Source organism: Meles meles, chromosome 16 (assembly GCF_922984935.1).
Source record: "Meles meles chromosome 16, mMelMel3.1 paternal haplotype, whole genome shotgun sequence".
NCBI classification, from domain to species: Eukaryota; Metazoa; Chordata; class Mammalia; order Carnivora; family Mustelidae; genus Meles; species Meles meles.
This window is the reverse complement of record NC_060081.1, coordinates 60,910,885-60,926,874: the sequence shown is the minus strand read 5'-3', so window position 1 is coordinate 60,926,874 and position 15,990 is coordinate 60,910,885. Positions and strand designations below refer to the sequence as shown.

General features: G+C 39.3%; 1 protein-coding gene across 2 annotated transcripts in view; it reads left to right on the top strand.

The window, feature by feature from the left end:
* The window catches only part of RBL1 (RB transcriptional corepressor like 1), a 70,270-nt gene that overhangs the window by 44,026 nt on the left and 10,254 nt on the right, over positions 1–15,990 (top strand). For both annotated transcript variants that reach the window (XM_045981769.1, XM_045981770.1), the window contains 4 exons: positions 3,269–3,535; positions 4,323–4,534; positions 13,131–13,307; positions 14,792–14,863. In XM_045981769.1, the coding sequence (XP_045837725.1) occupies positions 3,269–3,535; positions 4,323–4,534; positions 13,131–13,307; positions 14,792–14,863 (728 nt within the window). The remainder of the gene's footprint in view (positions 1–3,268; positions 3,536–4,322; positions 4,535–13,130; positions 13,308–14,791; positions 14,864–15,990) is intronic.

Here is a 15,990-nt window from a genome sequence, read left to right as displayed (position 1 = left end):
GAACCGCTTCTCCCTCTCGATATTCCCGTCCTCCTCGTGCTCTTTCGTTGCTCTCTCTCTCTCAAATAAATAAAATCCTAAAAAAAAAAAAAAAAAAAGAGAGGCACCTGAGTGGCTCAGTGGGTTAGGCCTCTGCCTTCAGCTCGGGTCATGATCTCAGGGTCCTGGGATTGAGCCCCACGTCAGGCTCTCTGCTCAGCAGGGAGCCTGCTCCCCCCCCCCACCTGCCTCTGCCTACTTGTGATCTCTCTCTGTCAAATAAATAAATAAAATCTTAAAAAAAAAGATGCAGACAAGAGAATCAAATAATGGAAAATCCTTAGAAAACAATATTGAGCATTAACACTGGGGAGAAAAAGACAATCTATTATTTCTAAAATTACTAAATTTATTAGTTGTTCACTGTAGCTTTTCCACTACTGTGCTAAGGAAAGATAATATGAAGGGGTTTGTAGCTAACTTCATGGCTATAATGTGAATCCTCTATTGAAATGTCAGCTTTGAACATTCCCAGTCAGATTCAAGGACTGCCTTGGATTTCTTTTGTTTAAGAGATCTAGGTAGGCTCCTGTAAAGGGATAATGGGAGTTATAGTAGCACTTTATACTTTCCACTGAGATTGGAAAATCAGAGCTGCTTTCATAAGCCCCAGAATTACTGAGAGATTTTTATTAAACCATGACTACTTCTCCACTCACTTCATTAATGCAGAGAGCTGTCAAATCATTGACAGAAGTAATCTTTGTAACTCGTAAGCATGTTTTGTAAATAGATTAATTATATGGCTGTCTAATTATCTAATGGATATAAAAGTAAACAGTGAAATGCTTTCACTTTTTTTTTCCCATTTTATTTATTTTTTTCAGCGTAACAGTATTCATTGTTTTTGCACAACACCCAGTGCTCCATGCAAAACGTGCCCTCCCTATTACCCACCACCTGTTCCCCCAACCTCCCACCCCTGACCCTTCAAAACCCTCAGGTTGTTTTTCAGAGTCCATAGTCTCTTATGGTTCGCCTCCCCTCCCCAGTGTCCATAGCCCCCTCCCCCTCTCCCAATCCCACCTCCCCCCAGCAACCCCCAGTTTGTTTTGTGAGATTAAGAGTCATTTATGGTTTGTCTCCCTCCCAATCCCATCTTGTTTCATTTATTCTTCTCCTATCCCCCTAACCCCCCATGTTGCTTCTCCATGTCCTCATATCAGGGAGATCATATGATAGTTGTCTTTCTCCGATTGACTTATTTCACTAAGCATGATACGCTCTAGTTCCACTTTTTTTTTTTTTTTTACATTTATTTACTTAAGTGATCTCCACACCAAACATGGGGCTCAAACTCAAGACCCCAAGAACAAGAGTCTGATGCACCATCAACTGAGCCAGCCAGGTGCCCTTAAATGCTTTCACTTTAAAAGCATAGGATACGTGGGGCATCTGGGTGACTCAATCAGTTGAGCATCTGACTTCCACTCAGGTCGTGATCTCAGGGTCCTGGGATTGGGTCCCACATCAAGCTCCTTGCTCAGCAGAGAGCTTCTCCCTCTGCCTAGTGCTTCCTGTGCTTGTGCTCTCTCTCTTTCTCTCTGGTAAATAAATAAATAAAATCTTAGGAAGGAAGGGAGGGAGGGAAGTTGAGAGGGTGGATGAATGGATGGATGGATGGAAGGAAGGAGGAAAGGATAGATAGTATATGAGTGCCTGGCTGGCTCATTTCAGTGGTGTGTGGGATACTTGATCTCGGCAGTGAGTTCAAGCCCCATGTTGGGTATAGAGATTACCTTTAAAAGGTTTTAAAATAGGGTGCCTGGGTGACTCAGTTGGTTAAGCATCAGCCTTCAGCTCAGGTCATGATCCTAAGGTCCTGGGATCAAGGTCTGTGTCAGGCTTCCCAATCTGTGGGGAGCCCTCATCTCCCTCTGCCTTTGCTGCTCCCTGTACTTGTGCGCGCTCTCTCTCTCTCTGTCAAATAAGTAATTTTTTTTTAAGTTTTAAAATAAAAAATAGAGGCGCCTGGGTGGCTCAGTGGGTTAAAGCCTCTGCCTTTGGCTCAGGTCATGATCCCAGGGTCCTGGGATCGAGCCCTGCGTTGGACTCTCTGCTCAGCGGGAAGCCTGCTTCCTCCTCTCTCTCTGCCTGCTTCTCTGCCTACCTGTGATCTCTGTCTGTCAAATAAATAAATAAAATATTTTAAAAAAATAAAGAGGCACCTGGCTGGCTCAGTTGGTTAAGTGTCTGACTCTTGATTTTTGGCTCTGGTCATGATCTCAGGGACATGAGATTGAGCCCTGCTTCTGTTCTGTGCTAGGCATGGAACCTGCTTAGGATTCTCCTTCTCCCTCTCCCTCTCCTTTTGCTCCTTCCCCGCCCCATATGCACATGCTTGCTCACTGGCTTTAGGGTCCTGGGATCGAGTCCCGCATCGGGCTATCTGCTCGGCGGGGAGCCTGCTTCCCTCTCACTCTCTGCCTGCCTCGCTGCCTACTTGTGATCTCTCTCTGTCAAATAAATAAATAAAATCTTTAAAAAAAAAAAAAGCATATCGTATACCTGTAAAGAAACAATGGGTTGGAGAAAGTAAGGATTATAGAAAAAGATATAGGGTTCTGAGGGTCTAGGAGAACCTTTGCACCTTGTAGAAAGGGAAGGCTTCTCCTATGGAAAGAGCACTGAAAATAGATATAAACTATAACTTTCTTTTTGATCAGCATACTACTGCCAACCTTCAGATTAAGGCAAGCTAAACAGAATCATATCACCTTTACTCATCTTTATCTTCTAGAGGGCTCATAAAAGATGACTGTGTATCTTCTAAATCAGAACGCCATATTACCTTAAACTACTTAAGTATGGGCATGTGGGAGGAGGCAAACTCTGAACCAAATTACTGATTTACCTTCTTCTTAAATGTTATTTACTAGGTAAATTACTAGGTAAAATTGGGAAATAGATGCTAATTGGACTATTTTAATTTACTGGTCACCTCATTCTACCTTTTAGCTTCTACTATACCCTTAATGTTTTGCTCCTTTAATAGTAGGCGGAGGTTCAAGAAACCAAGAAAATGAGCCATCATAATTTTCACATGTAATGACTTTTTTCATGGCTCTTTCACTAGACTATATTCCATGAAGACAGAAGCCATGTTATTTATTGCTGAATCCCTAGGGCTTAACATAGTAACTCAAAGTCTATTTGTTGAATGAATGAACCTGATTTATCGTTTTGGAATATGTTCAAACTGTTTCAAATTTATTTTTCTCTCTATTAGATATGCAGCCATTGTCTCCAATTTCTGTCCATGAACGCTACAGTTCTCCTACTGCGGGGAGTGCCAAGAGAAGACTTTTTGGGGAAGACCCACCAAAGGAAATACTTATGGACAGGATCATAACCGAAGGAACAAAATTGAAAATTGCCCCTTCTTCAAGCCTTACTGCTGAAAATATATCAATTTCCCCTGGGCAAAGTCTTCTAACTATGGCCACAGCCATAGTCACAGGAACAACGGGACATAAAGTTACAATCCCATTGCATGGTAACATTTTAATGCATTTATTTTCTATTTTTTCTGAATTAGTCAATTAAGATTTGTCTTGCTGGATTGGATCATGTGGCATTTTTTAATCCAGTTTCTTTTGAACCTATACTGTTTTTTAAAATTTATCATTTTAGAGCAGTTTTGGGTTCAAAGCAAAATTGAGTTGAAGGTATAGAGATTTCCCATATACCCACTGCCACACACACACACACACACACACACACACACACACACACACACACACACACACACACACCCCCCACCATCCTGCACCAGAATAGCCACCATTATAGTATTATACAAAATAGTTTCACCGCCATAAAAATCCCCTGTGCACACACACACACATGCACACACACACACACCCCCCCCCACCATCCTGCACCAGAATAGCCACCATTATAGTATTATACAAAATAGTTTCACCGCCATAAAAATCCCCTGTGCTCTTTTGTTTTGTTTTGAACTTACACTGTTTATTGAGTTTTAACATTTTTTAAATATACTACCCTTTTTGTTGGAACTTATTTTCTTATATGAGCTTTACAAATGATTAAAAACATCTCTGTAAGAACTCAAAATTTCTAAAGAAAATATTGTTTCAGAGCAGAAATAGAAAATAAGAGTGCTATAACCTAGAATTATTATTTTTGTGGCTTTCATCTCCTTTTCTAACCTATTCCTATGTTTATACACATAGATAGATTGATAGATATAATTGACAACCTTTCTGGAATACATGCTGCTTATTTCTAAAACTGAAAACTCTTGCTTATACATTTAGGTATCGCAAATGATGCTGGAGAGATCACACTGATACCAATTTCCATGAACACAGCTCAGGAGTCCAAAGTCGAGAGTCCTGTATCACTTACTGCTCAGTCATTAATTGCTGCTTCTCCGAAACACACCCATCTGACTAAAGTGCAAGAGGCACATCCAACTGGAATAAGCAAACCAAAGAGAACTGGGTCTTTAGCACTGTTTTATAGAAAGGTATGTGATTTTATGGCATCCAAAAGATCTCATTTGGGGTGTGTGGCTGGCTCAGTGGAACTTGGGACTCTTGATCAGAGGGTTGTAAGTTCGTGCCCTATACTGGATATAGCGATTATTTAAAAATAAAATATTTTAAGGGGCACCTGGCTGGCTAAGTCAGTTAAATGTCTGCCTTCGGCTCAGGTCATGATCCCAGAGTCCTAGGATCGAGCCCTGCATCAGACTCCCTGCTCAGTGGGGGTCTTGCTTTTCTCCCTCTGATGCTCCCCCTGCTTGTGCACTCTCTCTCTCTGTCAAATAAATAGATAAAATCTTTTTAAAAAGTAAATAAAAATAAAATGATCTCATTTAATCAGTGCAAGAAAGATTGAGTAACAGAGCAGTTTTAGCCTCCTTTTTTGTGTGGTAAAATACACATAAAATTTACCATTTTAACCATATTTTAGTGTACAGTGAAGTGTTGTCGTTAAGTACATTCACATTGTTGTGCAGCTTTCACCATCATCCAGCTCCAGAACTTTTTCATCTTCCTACACTGAGATCTTCTCCGCTTAAAATAATTCCCCATTCCTCTTCCCACCACCAGCTCCTGGTAACCACCATTCTACTTTCTGTCTCTATGAATTTGACTACTCTAGGTACCTCATATAAGTAGACTCAAACAATATTTATGTTAATATGTTAAGTTTATTAATATAATATTTTTTAAAAATATTTTATTTATTTAAGAGAGAGAGTGAGAAAGAGCATGACAAGGGAGAAGGTCAGAGGGAGAAGCAGACTCCCTGTGGAGCTGGGACCCCGATGTGGGACTCGCTCCCGGGACTCCAGGATCATGACCTGAGCCGAAGGCAGTTGCTTAACCAACTGAGCCACCCAGGCACCTAATATAATATTATATTAAACAGGTTTTTCCACTTAGCGTTAAGTCTTCAGGATTCTTCCATGTTGTAGCATTGTTCAGAATTTCCTTTTTAAGCCTGAATAATATCCCATTGTATGTGTATACTACATTTTGTTTATCCATTCATCTGTAGATGAACATTTGCAGTGTTTCTACCTTTTGGTTATTGTGAATAATGCTGCTATGAACATAAGTGTACAAATATCTATTCAAGTGTCTGCTCTCAGTTCCCTTGGGTTTATACCCAGAAGTGGAATAATAATTCTGAATATAATTTTTTGAGGAACTACCATACCATTTTCCACAGTGCCTGTCCCATTTTATATTCCTGCTACAAATACATGGGTTTCCAAGTTCTCCACATCCTTGTCAACACTGTTTTCTGTTATTTTTTATAGTAGCCATGCTAATGAGAATAAAGTGGTATCTCATAGTTTTCGGGGCGCCTGGGTGGCTCAGTGGGTTAAAGCCTCTGCCTTTGGCTCAGGTCATGATCCCAGGGTTCTGGGATGGAGCCCCGCATCAGGCTCTCTGCTCAGCAGGGAGCCTGCTTCCTCCTCTCTCTCTGCCTGCCTCTCTGCCTACTTGAGATCTCTGTCAAATAAATAAATAAAATCTTTAAAAAAAAAAAAAAAAGGCGGTATCTCATAATTTTGATTTGCATTTCCCTAATTATTAGTGATGTTGAGCATCTTTTCATGTGCTTTTGGCCATCTATCTGTCTTCCTTAGAGAAAGATTTATTTAAGTCCTTTGCCCATTTTTTGCTTGAGCTTTACTGTTGTTGCTATTGAGCTGTAGTTATAAAATTCTGGATAGAATCCCTTATCAGATTGATGATTTGCGAATGTTTTCTCCCATTCCAGGGGTTGCCTTTTCACCATATTGATAGTATCCTTTGATGCACATAAGTTTCTAACTTTTTTTTTTTTAGATTTTATTTATTTATTTGATAGACAGAGATCACAAGTATGCCACAAGAGGCAGGCAGAGAGAGAGAGAAGCAGGCTCCCTGCTGAGCAGAGAGCCCAATGTGGGGCTCAATCCCAGGACCCTGGGATCATGACCTGAGCCAAAGGCAGAGGCTTAACCCACTGAAGCACCCAGGCGCCCCAGAAATTTCTAACTTTAATGAAGTTTAATGAAAACAAAACTATGTTTTGTTTTACTGTCTTTGCTTTTTTTTTTTTTTTTTAAAGATTTTATTTATTTGACAAAGATCACAAGTAGGCAGAGAGGCAGGCAGAGAGAGAGGAGGAAGTAGGCTCCCTGCTGAGCAGAGAGCCTGATGCGGGGCTCGATCCCAGAACCCTGGGATCATGACCTGAGCCGAAGGCAGAGGCTTTAACCCACTGAGCCACCCAGGCGCCCCACTGTCTTGCTTTTTGTGTCATATCCAAAAAATCATTGACCGTTCCAATGTCATGAAGCTTTTCCCCATCTTTTCTCCCTAAGAGTTTTATAGTTTTAGCATTTGTGTTTAATTCCTTGATCCATTTTGAGTTAATTTTATATATGGTCTGAGGGGAGGATCTAGCTTCATTCTTTTGCATCCATTTTCTCAACACCATTTGTTGAAAAGACCGTTGTTTCTCCTTTCAGTGTCTTGGCACCATTTTCATAAGCCATTGCACTATATATGTGAGGGCTAATTTCTGGGCTCTTTTTTAAGCATTGTCCTTTTTATGTCTGTCTGTATGCCAGTACTATACTGTTTTGATTACTGTAACTTTGTTTTGTTTTGTTTTGTTTTGTTTAAGATTTTATTTATTTATTTGGCAGACAGAGATCACAAGTAGGCAGAGAGGCAGGCAGAGAGAGGAGGAAGCAGGCTCCCCGCCGAGCAGAGAGCCCGATGTGGGGCTCGATCCCAGGACCCTGGGATCAAGACCTGAGCCGAAAGCAGAGGCTTCAACCCACTGAACCATCCATGCGCCCCTGATTACTGTAACTTTGTAGTAAGTTTTGAAATTAGGAAATGTGAGCCCTCCCAACTTTGTTCTTTTTCAAGATTATTTTGGCTATTCAGAGTTCCTTGAGATTCCATATGACTTTAAGGATGGATTTTCTTTTTCTTTTTTTTTTTTTAATGGATTTTTAAAAAATTTTATTTATTTGTCAGAGAAAGAGCACACACAAGCACAAGCAGAGGCAGTGGCAGGCAGAGGGAGAAGCAGGCTCCCTGCTGAGCAAGGTTCCCAATGCAGGACTCAGTCCCAGGACTCTGGGATCATGACCTGAGCTGAAGGCAGACGCCTAACTGACTAAAGCCATCTAGGCATCCCTAGGATAGATTTTTCTATTTTTGCAAAAAACATCATGGAGATTTTAATAGGGATTGCATTGAATCTATAGAATCCTTTGAATAGTGTTGACATCTTATTACCATTATTAAGTCTTCCAGTCCATGAATATGGGATGTCTTTCCATTTATTTGTGTTTGGGTTGTTTTGTTTTTGTTGCTGTTTTTTAGTTAACACAGAGTGTTTTATTATTTATCTTTAATTTCTTTCAGCAGCATTTTGCAGTTTTCAGTATATACTCTTTTACCTCCTTGGTTAAGTTGATTACTAAGTTACTTTATTCTTTTTCATGATACTATAAATACAATCATTTTCTTTCTTTTTTTTTTTAAGATTTTATTTATTTATTTGACAGAGAAAGACACAGCAAGAGAGGGAATACAAGCAGGGGGAGTAGGAGACGGAGAAGCAGGCTTCCCGCTGAGCAAGAAGCCCTGTATGGGGCTCGATCCCAGGAAGCTGGGATCATGACCCAAGCTGAAGGCAGAGGTTTAACCCACTGAGCCAGCCAGGCGCCCCTACAATCATTTTCTTAATTTTATTTTTGGATTATTTATTGTTTGTGGTATAGGAATGAAATAGATTTTTGTGTGATTTTTTTTTTCTAAGCTTTTATTTATTTATTTGAGAGAGAGAGCATGAGCAGGGTTAGAAGAGAGGGAAAGGGAGAAGCATACTCCCCACTGAGCAGGGACCTGATGCAGGCCTCTATCCCAGGACCCTGAGATCAACACCTGAGCTGAAGGCAAATGCTCAACCAGGTGCCCCTGTTATGGATTATTTATTTATTTATTTATTTATTTAAGTAATCTCTACACCCAACACGGAACTTGAATTTATAACCCCAAGATCAGGAGTCACATATTACACTGACTGAGCCAGCCAGGTGCCCCTGTATGATTTTGTAGTCTGCAACTTTGCTCAATTCGTTTATTCTAACAGTTTTGGGGGGATTCTTTACAGTTTTCTACACCATAAAATCATATAATTTGCAAACAGATGACTTTACTTATTTTCCAGTTTTGATGTTTTTTATTTCTTTTTCTTGCCTAATTGCTCTGGCTAGAATTTCCAGTACTGTGTTGAAAAGAAGTGCTGAAACTGGGCATTCTTGTCTTGTTCCTGATCTTAAAGGAAAAGTTTTCTTTGTTTTACTTTAAGTATGATGTTAGCTCTGGATTTTTCATAGATGGCATTTATTATGTTGAGGCAGTTTTCTTCTATTCCTAGTCTGTTGAGTGTGTTATGAAAAAAAAGGATTTGAATTTTGTCAGATGTTTTTTCTGCCTCAATGGAAATAATCTTTTTCTTAAGATTTTATTTATTTATTTTGGAGAAAGAGAGAGCTTAGGTAGAGGGTAGGGGTGGTGGGAGGAGAAAAGGGAGAAAGAGTCATAAGCAGACTTCACATGAGCACAGAGGCTCACACAGGGTTAGCTCTATCCAATGACCCTGAAATCATGACCTGAGCTGAAACCAAGAGGCGGACTCTTAGCCAATTGTACCACCCAGGCGCCTCTGTCCTACCTGTTTTTAAAGCACTGTCAGCTTCTGATAAGAGAGACAAGTTAATCAGGTTTTATAATCAAACATGACTCTTCTGTGAAATAAATTCCAGAACTGGAAGATACCTCTCTAGTCTACTCCACAACTTGGCTGGCTAGCCCATTCTTAAGAATTGTAAAGGAAAAAGAAGGCACTATTTTTCAGGGAGTTTTAGCATTGTGACCAGGGTTTAGGACTTAAACATTTTAAGAAATTAATATTTTTTCTAAATTATCTTTGATGCAAATTTGTTTATTTCCTCTAGTCTTTTTCATCATAATTCTTGAAAACTTGCCCTTTTCTGTTCTTCCCTCTGCCTCCTCTACTCTATCTCCCCAAATCCTATCTCCCCCTTGTGCCTGTCTAAGGCTTCTTGTTTTGTTATTTTTTTCTTTTTTAAAGATTTTATTTACTTGACAGAGATCACAAGTAGGCAGAGAAGCAGGCAGAGAGAGAGAGGGGTAAGCAGGCTCCCTGATGAGAAGAGAGCCTCGTGCAGGGCTCAGTCCCAGGACCCTGAGATCATGACCCGAGCCGAAGCAGAGGCTTAACCTACTGAGCCACCAACTAAGGCTTGTTTTAAAAACAGAGTTGGAAAATGCAACTTTTTTCCCATTTATTCCCTATTTTTAATGTTCAAAATGGCAAAATTTGATAATTTAAGATTGACAGAAATAAAGCTTTAGGGGCACCTGTGTGACTCAGTGGGTTAATAAGCCTTTGGCTTCGGTCATGATCTCAGGGTCCTGGGTTCGAGCCAAGAGCAGGGAGCCTGCTTCCCCCCTCTCTCTCTGCCTGTCTCTCTGCCTACTTGTGATCTCTCTCTGTCATATAAATAAATAAAATCTTAAAAAAAAAAAAAAGAAAGAAAGCCCTGCATGAGGCTCTCTGCTCATCAGGGATCCTGCTCCCTCACCCCCCTGCTCTCTCTTCCTGCTTCTCTGCCTTCTTGTGATCTCTGTCAAATAAATAAAATCTTTTAAAAAGAAAAAAAAAAAAAAGAAAGCTTTAGTTCTGAATTTTTAATTCTGCATCTACTTCAGAATCTTTGGGTTTTTTTTTTTTTTCTCTCCATTTAAATGTAACCTACTTGATGGGGGACCTGGGTGGCTCAGTCAGTTAAGCATCTGCCTTCAGTTCAAGGTCTGCCTTCAGCTCAGGTTGTGATCCCAGGGTCCTAGAATTGAGTCCTGCCCTGGGCTCCTTGCTCAGTAGGGAACCTGCTTCTTCCTCTGCCTACCACTCTCTCTACTCTTGCACACGGGCTTGTCCTCACTCTCAAAAAAATAAAATATTTTATGGGGTGCCTGAGTGGCTCAATGGGTTAAAGCCTCTGACTTCAGCTCAGGTCATGATCTCAGGATCCTGGGATTGAGCCCCGCATCGCCCTCTCTGCTCAGCAGGGAGCCTGCTTCCCTTCCTCTCTCTCTGCCTGCCTCTCTGCCTACTTGTGATCTCTGACTGTCAAATAAATAAATAAATAAAAATTTTTTAATAAATAAAGCCTACTTGATACAGTTAGAAGCTAGAAAAATTTTATCCTAAAAGTTAATAAGATGTCTTTATATATAAAAAGCATGATTATCCATGTCTATAGTGAATTCAAAATAACCCTTCCCTGAGTAAACTACAGCTATTATCTATGCTGAGTTCAGTGTGATGCTGGTGTTCTGTGCCAGAATAGAATTTTCTGTGAATTTTTTGTTAGAAACCTTCCAGCGGGGCGCTTGGGTGACTCAGATGGTTGAGCATCTGCCTTTGACTTAGGTCATGATCCCAGGGTCCTGGGATCAAGTCCTGCATCAGGCTCCCTGCTCAGGGCCTATTTCTCCCTCTCCTGCTCCCCCTGCTTGTGCTCTCTCACTTTCTCAGTCAGATAAATAAATAAAATCTTTAAAAAAAAAAAAAAGACGACGACGACTCCCAGAGTATGTTTCTTTAATTCATTGAATCAGCTCTGTAAAAGACAATTAACAAGTATTATCTAATTACATATTATTTTAATCTTTGTTTTTTTTTAAGATTTTATTTATTTATTTGACAGAGAGAGATCACAAGTAGACAGAGAGGCAGGCAGAGAGAGAGAGAGGGAAGCAGGCTCTCTGCTGAGCAGAGAGGCCGATGCGGGACTCGATCCCAGGACCCTGAGATCATGACCTGAGCCGAAGGCAGTGGCTTAACCCACTGAGCCACCCAGGCGCCCTATTTTTAATCTTTTTAACTAGGACTGTATCTTTCATTTCCTATCACAAATACAAAGTTCTAGCATCTTTCCCACTGCTCTGACCCAAATGGATTCTGTTCATCTCTTGGCCAGCTGGACCAGAAATAAGGAGATAGGATACAGAAAATGAGTTTGCTGTAAAATTAATCAGTTGTGGCTTTGGAGTCAACCACTTATCTTTCTGTCAGACTAATATATTGGATAGCTTACATTTGTTTTTAAACTCTAATCTGTGGATTATATTCCTGCCAGAGATACTTTTTTCATTATTTTTCCCTGAACATTTAAATTTAAAGACTTAGTTCAAACAGAGTAGTGTGATTTAGCAATACCACTGCAGAGTACCAGTTTTTAAAAGAGTAAAACATAATTCTTCTTGGGTGATTGGAAACCATTTTAGAATCTTGCAGAACCTTCAGGTCATTTGCATTAATATCAGTTCATATAAAGATTGTAAAAGTGAAAGGCTCATGGCATTAAATGAATTTACTCTGATGTACTTAGAAACAACAGAAACAAAAAACTTGGTATCTCATTTACTTCAGTAATACATTTATATGCTTGTGAAAACAATGTAGAATAGGAAGTTTCATAAATGGTTTTTCTTTTTTTTTTAATTTTTGTTTTTAAAGATTTTATTTATATATTTGACAGAGAGAGAGAGCACACAAGCAGGGGATATGGCAGAGGAAGAGGGAGAAGCAGGCTCACTGCTGAGCAGGGAGCCCTCTGCCGGGCTCTATCCCAGGACCCTGGGATTATGACCTGAGCTAATGGCAGATGCTTAACTGACTGAGCCACCCTGGTGCCCCAAGGTTTTGCTTTCTGACTCATTCTTGAAATCAAACATTTTAGCTCTTGATTGTCTTTTTTTTTTTTTCTCCAATGATCCTATTTTTAAGTAATCTCTACACCCAGCCTGGGGCTTGAACCCACAACCCCACAATCAAGAGTTGTATGCTCAACCAACTGAGCCAGCCAGGCACCCCTATTATCTGACATTTTAGACTTTCTAGCAATTTTATCTGAACAAAAAAAGGTGAGGCGGGGATTTCTGAACACTTGAAAAATTATGTATTCATTATGGTTATGGTGCAAGTAAATCTTGCATTTTAGTGTTTCTTACTTCACATAGATGACAGCATAGAAGACATCTTTTCCAAAAGAATTTTTAAACGGTTTTCTAAAGAGAATTTTGTTTTAATCTACAGTCTTCTGGGATGCCTGGATGGCTCAGTTGGTTAATCATCTGCCTCTGGGTCAGGTCCTGGTCTTAGGGACCTGGGATCAAGTCCCACATCCAGCTCCTTTCCCAGCAGGGAGCCTGCTTCTCCCTCTGCCTGCCACTCCCCCTTCTCGCTCTCTTTCTCTCTCTCTCTAACAAAATAAATAAAATCTTTTAAAAATATTTTTTAAATAATAATAATCTATAGTCTTCTGCCATAGCAGTGAATTAGTACTATAGAACAGAAATTGTATGTAATTTTAGATAACATTTATCAACAACCTAGGTATTTGTTAATGTTGGCCTGAAAGCCCATGTTCACAATAAGAGATAAATTAGAGAAATTATTTACTGGTTTTTTTTTTTGCATCAATGTACTACCTTCCATCTTAGGTCTATCATTTGGCAAGTGTACGCTTACGTGATTTATGTTTAAAATTGGATGTTTCAAATGAGTTACGAAGGAAGATTTGGACATGTTTTGAATTCACTTTAGTTCACTGCCCTGATCTAATGAAAGATAGACATTTGGATCAGCTGCTCCTTTGTGCCTTTTACATTATGGCAAAGGTAATGTATAAGCTGGGGGAAGCTCTTTGTTCTAGTTAAAATCTATTGCGCTTGATTATTATTTTGACTTAAATGCTATATGCCAACACTGCCCACCATTGTTAATTAGTAAATTCCAGCCACTACATCTATTCTCTGGACTCTCCATTTCGCTTTATAATAATCAGCTTTTCCACATCATAAGAATACACTGGTTATAAAATTGGAAAAGGTCTTAGAGACCATTTGTAGTACGTGGCTCTCCATACTATTCCTGTAACAATACTATTTCCACTCCCATCCCTGTGATACCTCTCATCTAGTACTTTACAGTAAATGATCATTATGTTACAGGCTGGTAACCTAAGCCTAGAGCTGAAAATAACTTGTCAAAGTTACATAATTAATAAGTGGCAACCTAGGATTTCCTATTTTATAATTTAATGAATTCATAATTCATAAAATAGCTTCTATAACATTGCTCTCTAGGGATTTGTTGCACCACCTCAGAAGAGCATTTTACATTCTAGTTGAATGTTTCCAGTCATAAAATAACATATCTTACTTGCTTTTTAAAATTCTGATATATCGCCCGGCTAGCTCAGTCGGTAGAGCATGAGACTCTTAAAATTCTGATATATCTGAAACAATCACCTATAACTTTGGTGTGGACCCTATTAGCCACACTGGCAGTCCTAGTACGTGTACATAGTTAATACCTAATTTTTTAGCTTTTTGAGGCAGAGAACATGTTTTCAGACTCCTTTTTGACTCCTCTCTCACAATGCCTTTTTAAAATCTCTATACAAAATAGATATTAATAAATGTTATTAACTAATCATTTGTGTTTTCCAGAGAACTTTCATAGTTCAGGGTTTGCCATTTCTAGCTCATCATAGAGAACAGATTTAGTGCTAATGGACTTCAGTGAAGCAGAGGGAAGGAATAACTTAAGTAAACTTTATAATAAATAGGCCAGAAAGGATAACTTTACAGATCACTAATCCACTTTCTTCATTTTGGCCCCCACTGTAACTTTTCTGTCTAAGCATTAGAAACGCTATAAGCTGTCCTAAAATGTTAAAAACCTCATCCTATAACAACTGCTCAGTTTTCTTGCAATCACAAGACATTTTCTTCCCTTTAGTATGTAGTTAATTTACTTTTAAGTAAGTAATTTAAAAGTTGATAACATCAGAGACTACAGGGCATGCAACAGATCTGAGTTTTCTTGTATCATTCTTCTTATAAAAAGAAAGAGTTATACCATAACAATATCAGTGCTTTTGATTAATGAAACTATTAGCCGAGTCCCCACAGGCCACAAAGCCTGAACTTTGAAGGTAGTAAAAATCATCAACAGTAGTAGTTTTTAGTCATGGGCTGGCCTGGGGTTAATGGCTTTCTGCAAGACTGCTCTCAGTCCCAACCTGTAATTGAAGTTTTTGTTCAGAGCCATTTTTCTTCTAAGAGCAATTGATAAATGCAGTTTTTATTTTCCTTAGGTAACAAAAGAAGAAAGAACTTTTCAAGAAATAATGAAAAGTTACAGGAATCAGCCCCAGGCTAATAGTCATGTGAGTTACATTATTTTTCCTCCTGTCCAAAAATAGATTTGTGCTGTTTCTCTGTTGACAAGTCATACAAAAGGGTAAACTTCTTTTACAGTTTTACTATACTTTAGATTTTTTAGTTTAATGCATACCATTAAACTCTAAAGACAGTTTCAGTAATAGCCAGGAAATTGGCTATTTCTGACTCATCCATATATTTGCATATACTTCTTACATGTTCTTCTATTCCATTTGCTCATTTGTACAGTGGGGACATTTGTCACAAAAAATTTGATGAGGGGCACCTGGCTGGTTCAGTCGGTAGAGCATGTGACTCTTGGTCTCAGGGTCATGAGTTCAAGCCCCACATAGGGCATGGAGCCTACTTTTATTAAAAAAAAAAAAAATCCAATGAAAATTATGTATAATAATAATATTCTCTAATTGGATGAGACTTGAGTCCCTAATGATGTTTAAATCCAGTGAAATTTGGGGATTTATTAAGTCCAGCTTCTTTTGCTGTTTACTAAGAATCTTAATGTTTTCATCTTTAAATAGGTATCAAGCATTTTTGATAATTTTGTGATAGCCATGGTGAAAATCCTATACAGCCTTTCAGTCATGGAAATATAAAATTTAGCCTATTGGCCTCGCACATAGTGTTTAATGACTGTTATCTCCATATTATTCATAATTATTGTACCTGAAGAACACAAGATTAGGCTACCTTTAGGCATTGGCCACTAGAGAGCCTGGTTCCTGTGCTCTAGAGAGCATAATGGCCTCTTTTCTGGCCTTGGTGATCTGCCATCTTAGGAGGAGAGTTGTGGCTGCTCAGATATCCCATACTCAAATACTGGTAGTCACACCCCTTTCTAAAAGAGCCCACATATGGTTTCACTTCTTTACCTAAGCCCCAAAATACAGTGGTAGAAATACAGACATTAGAAGAGCCGGTATAGGCATTTGTTATATCCTGTGACAGCCCAAGAGTTTCTGGACCCTTCAGAAAAATCCTTCAGGAGCAGAGCCTGGAGAGGTCCAGATTATCCCCAAAGATCATTAAGGTGAAGTTAGTGTGGGTCCAGAATGGACCAAGCCAGAGCTTCCTAAATACTCTCTCAACACTAGTATCCATAGGATGACTGGGA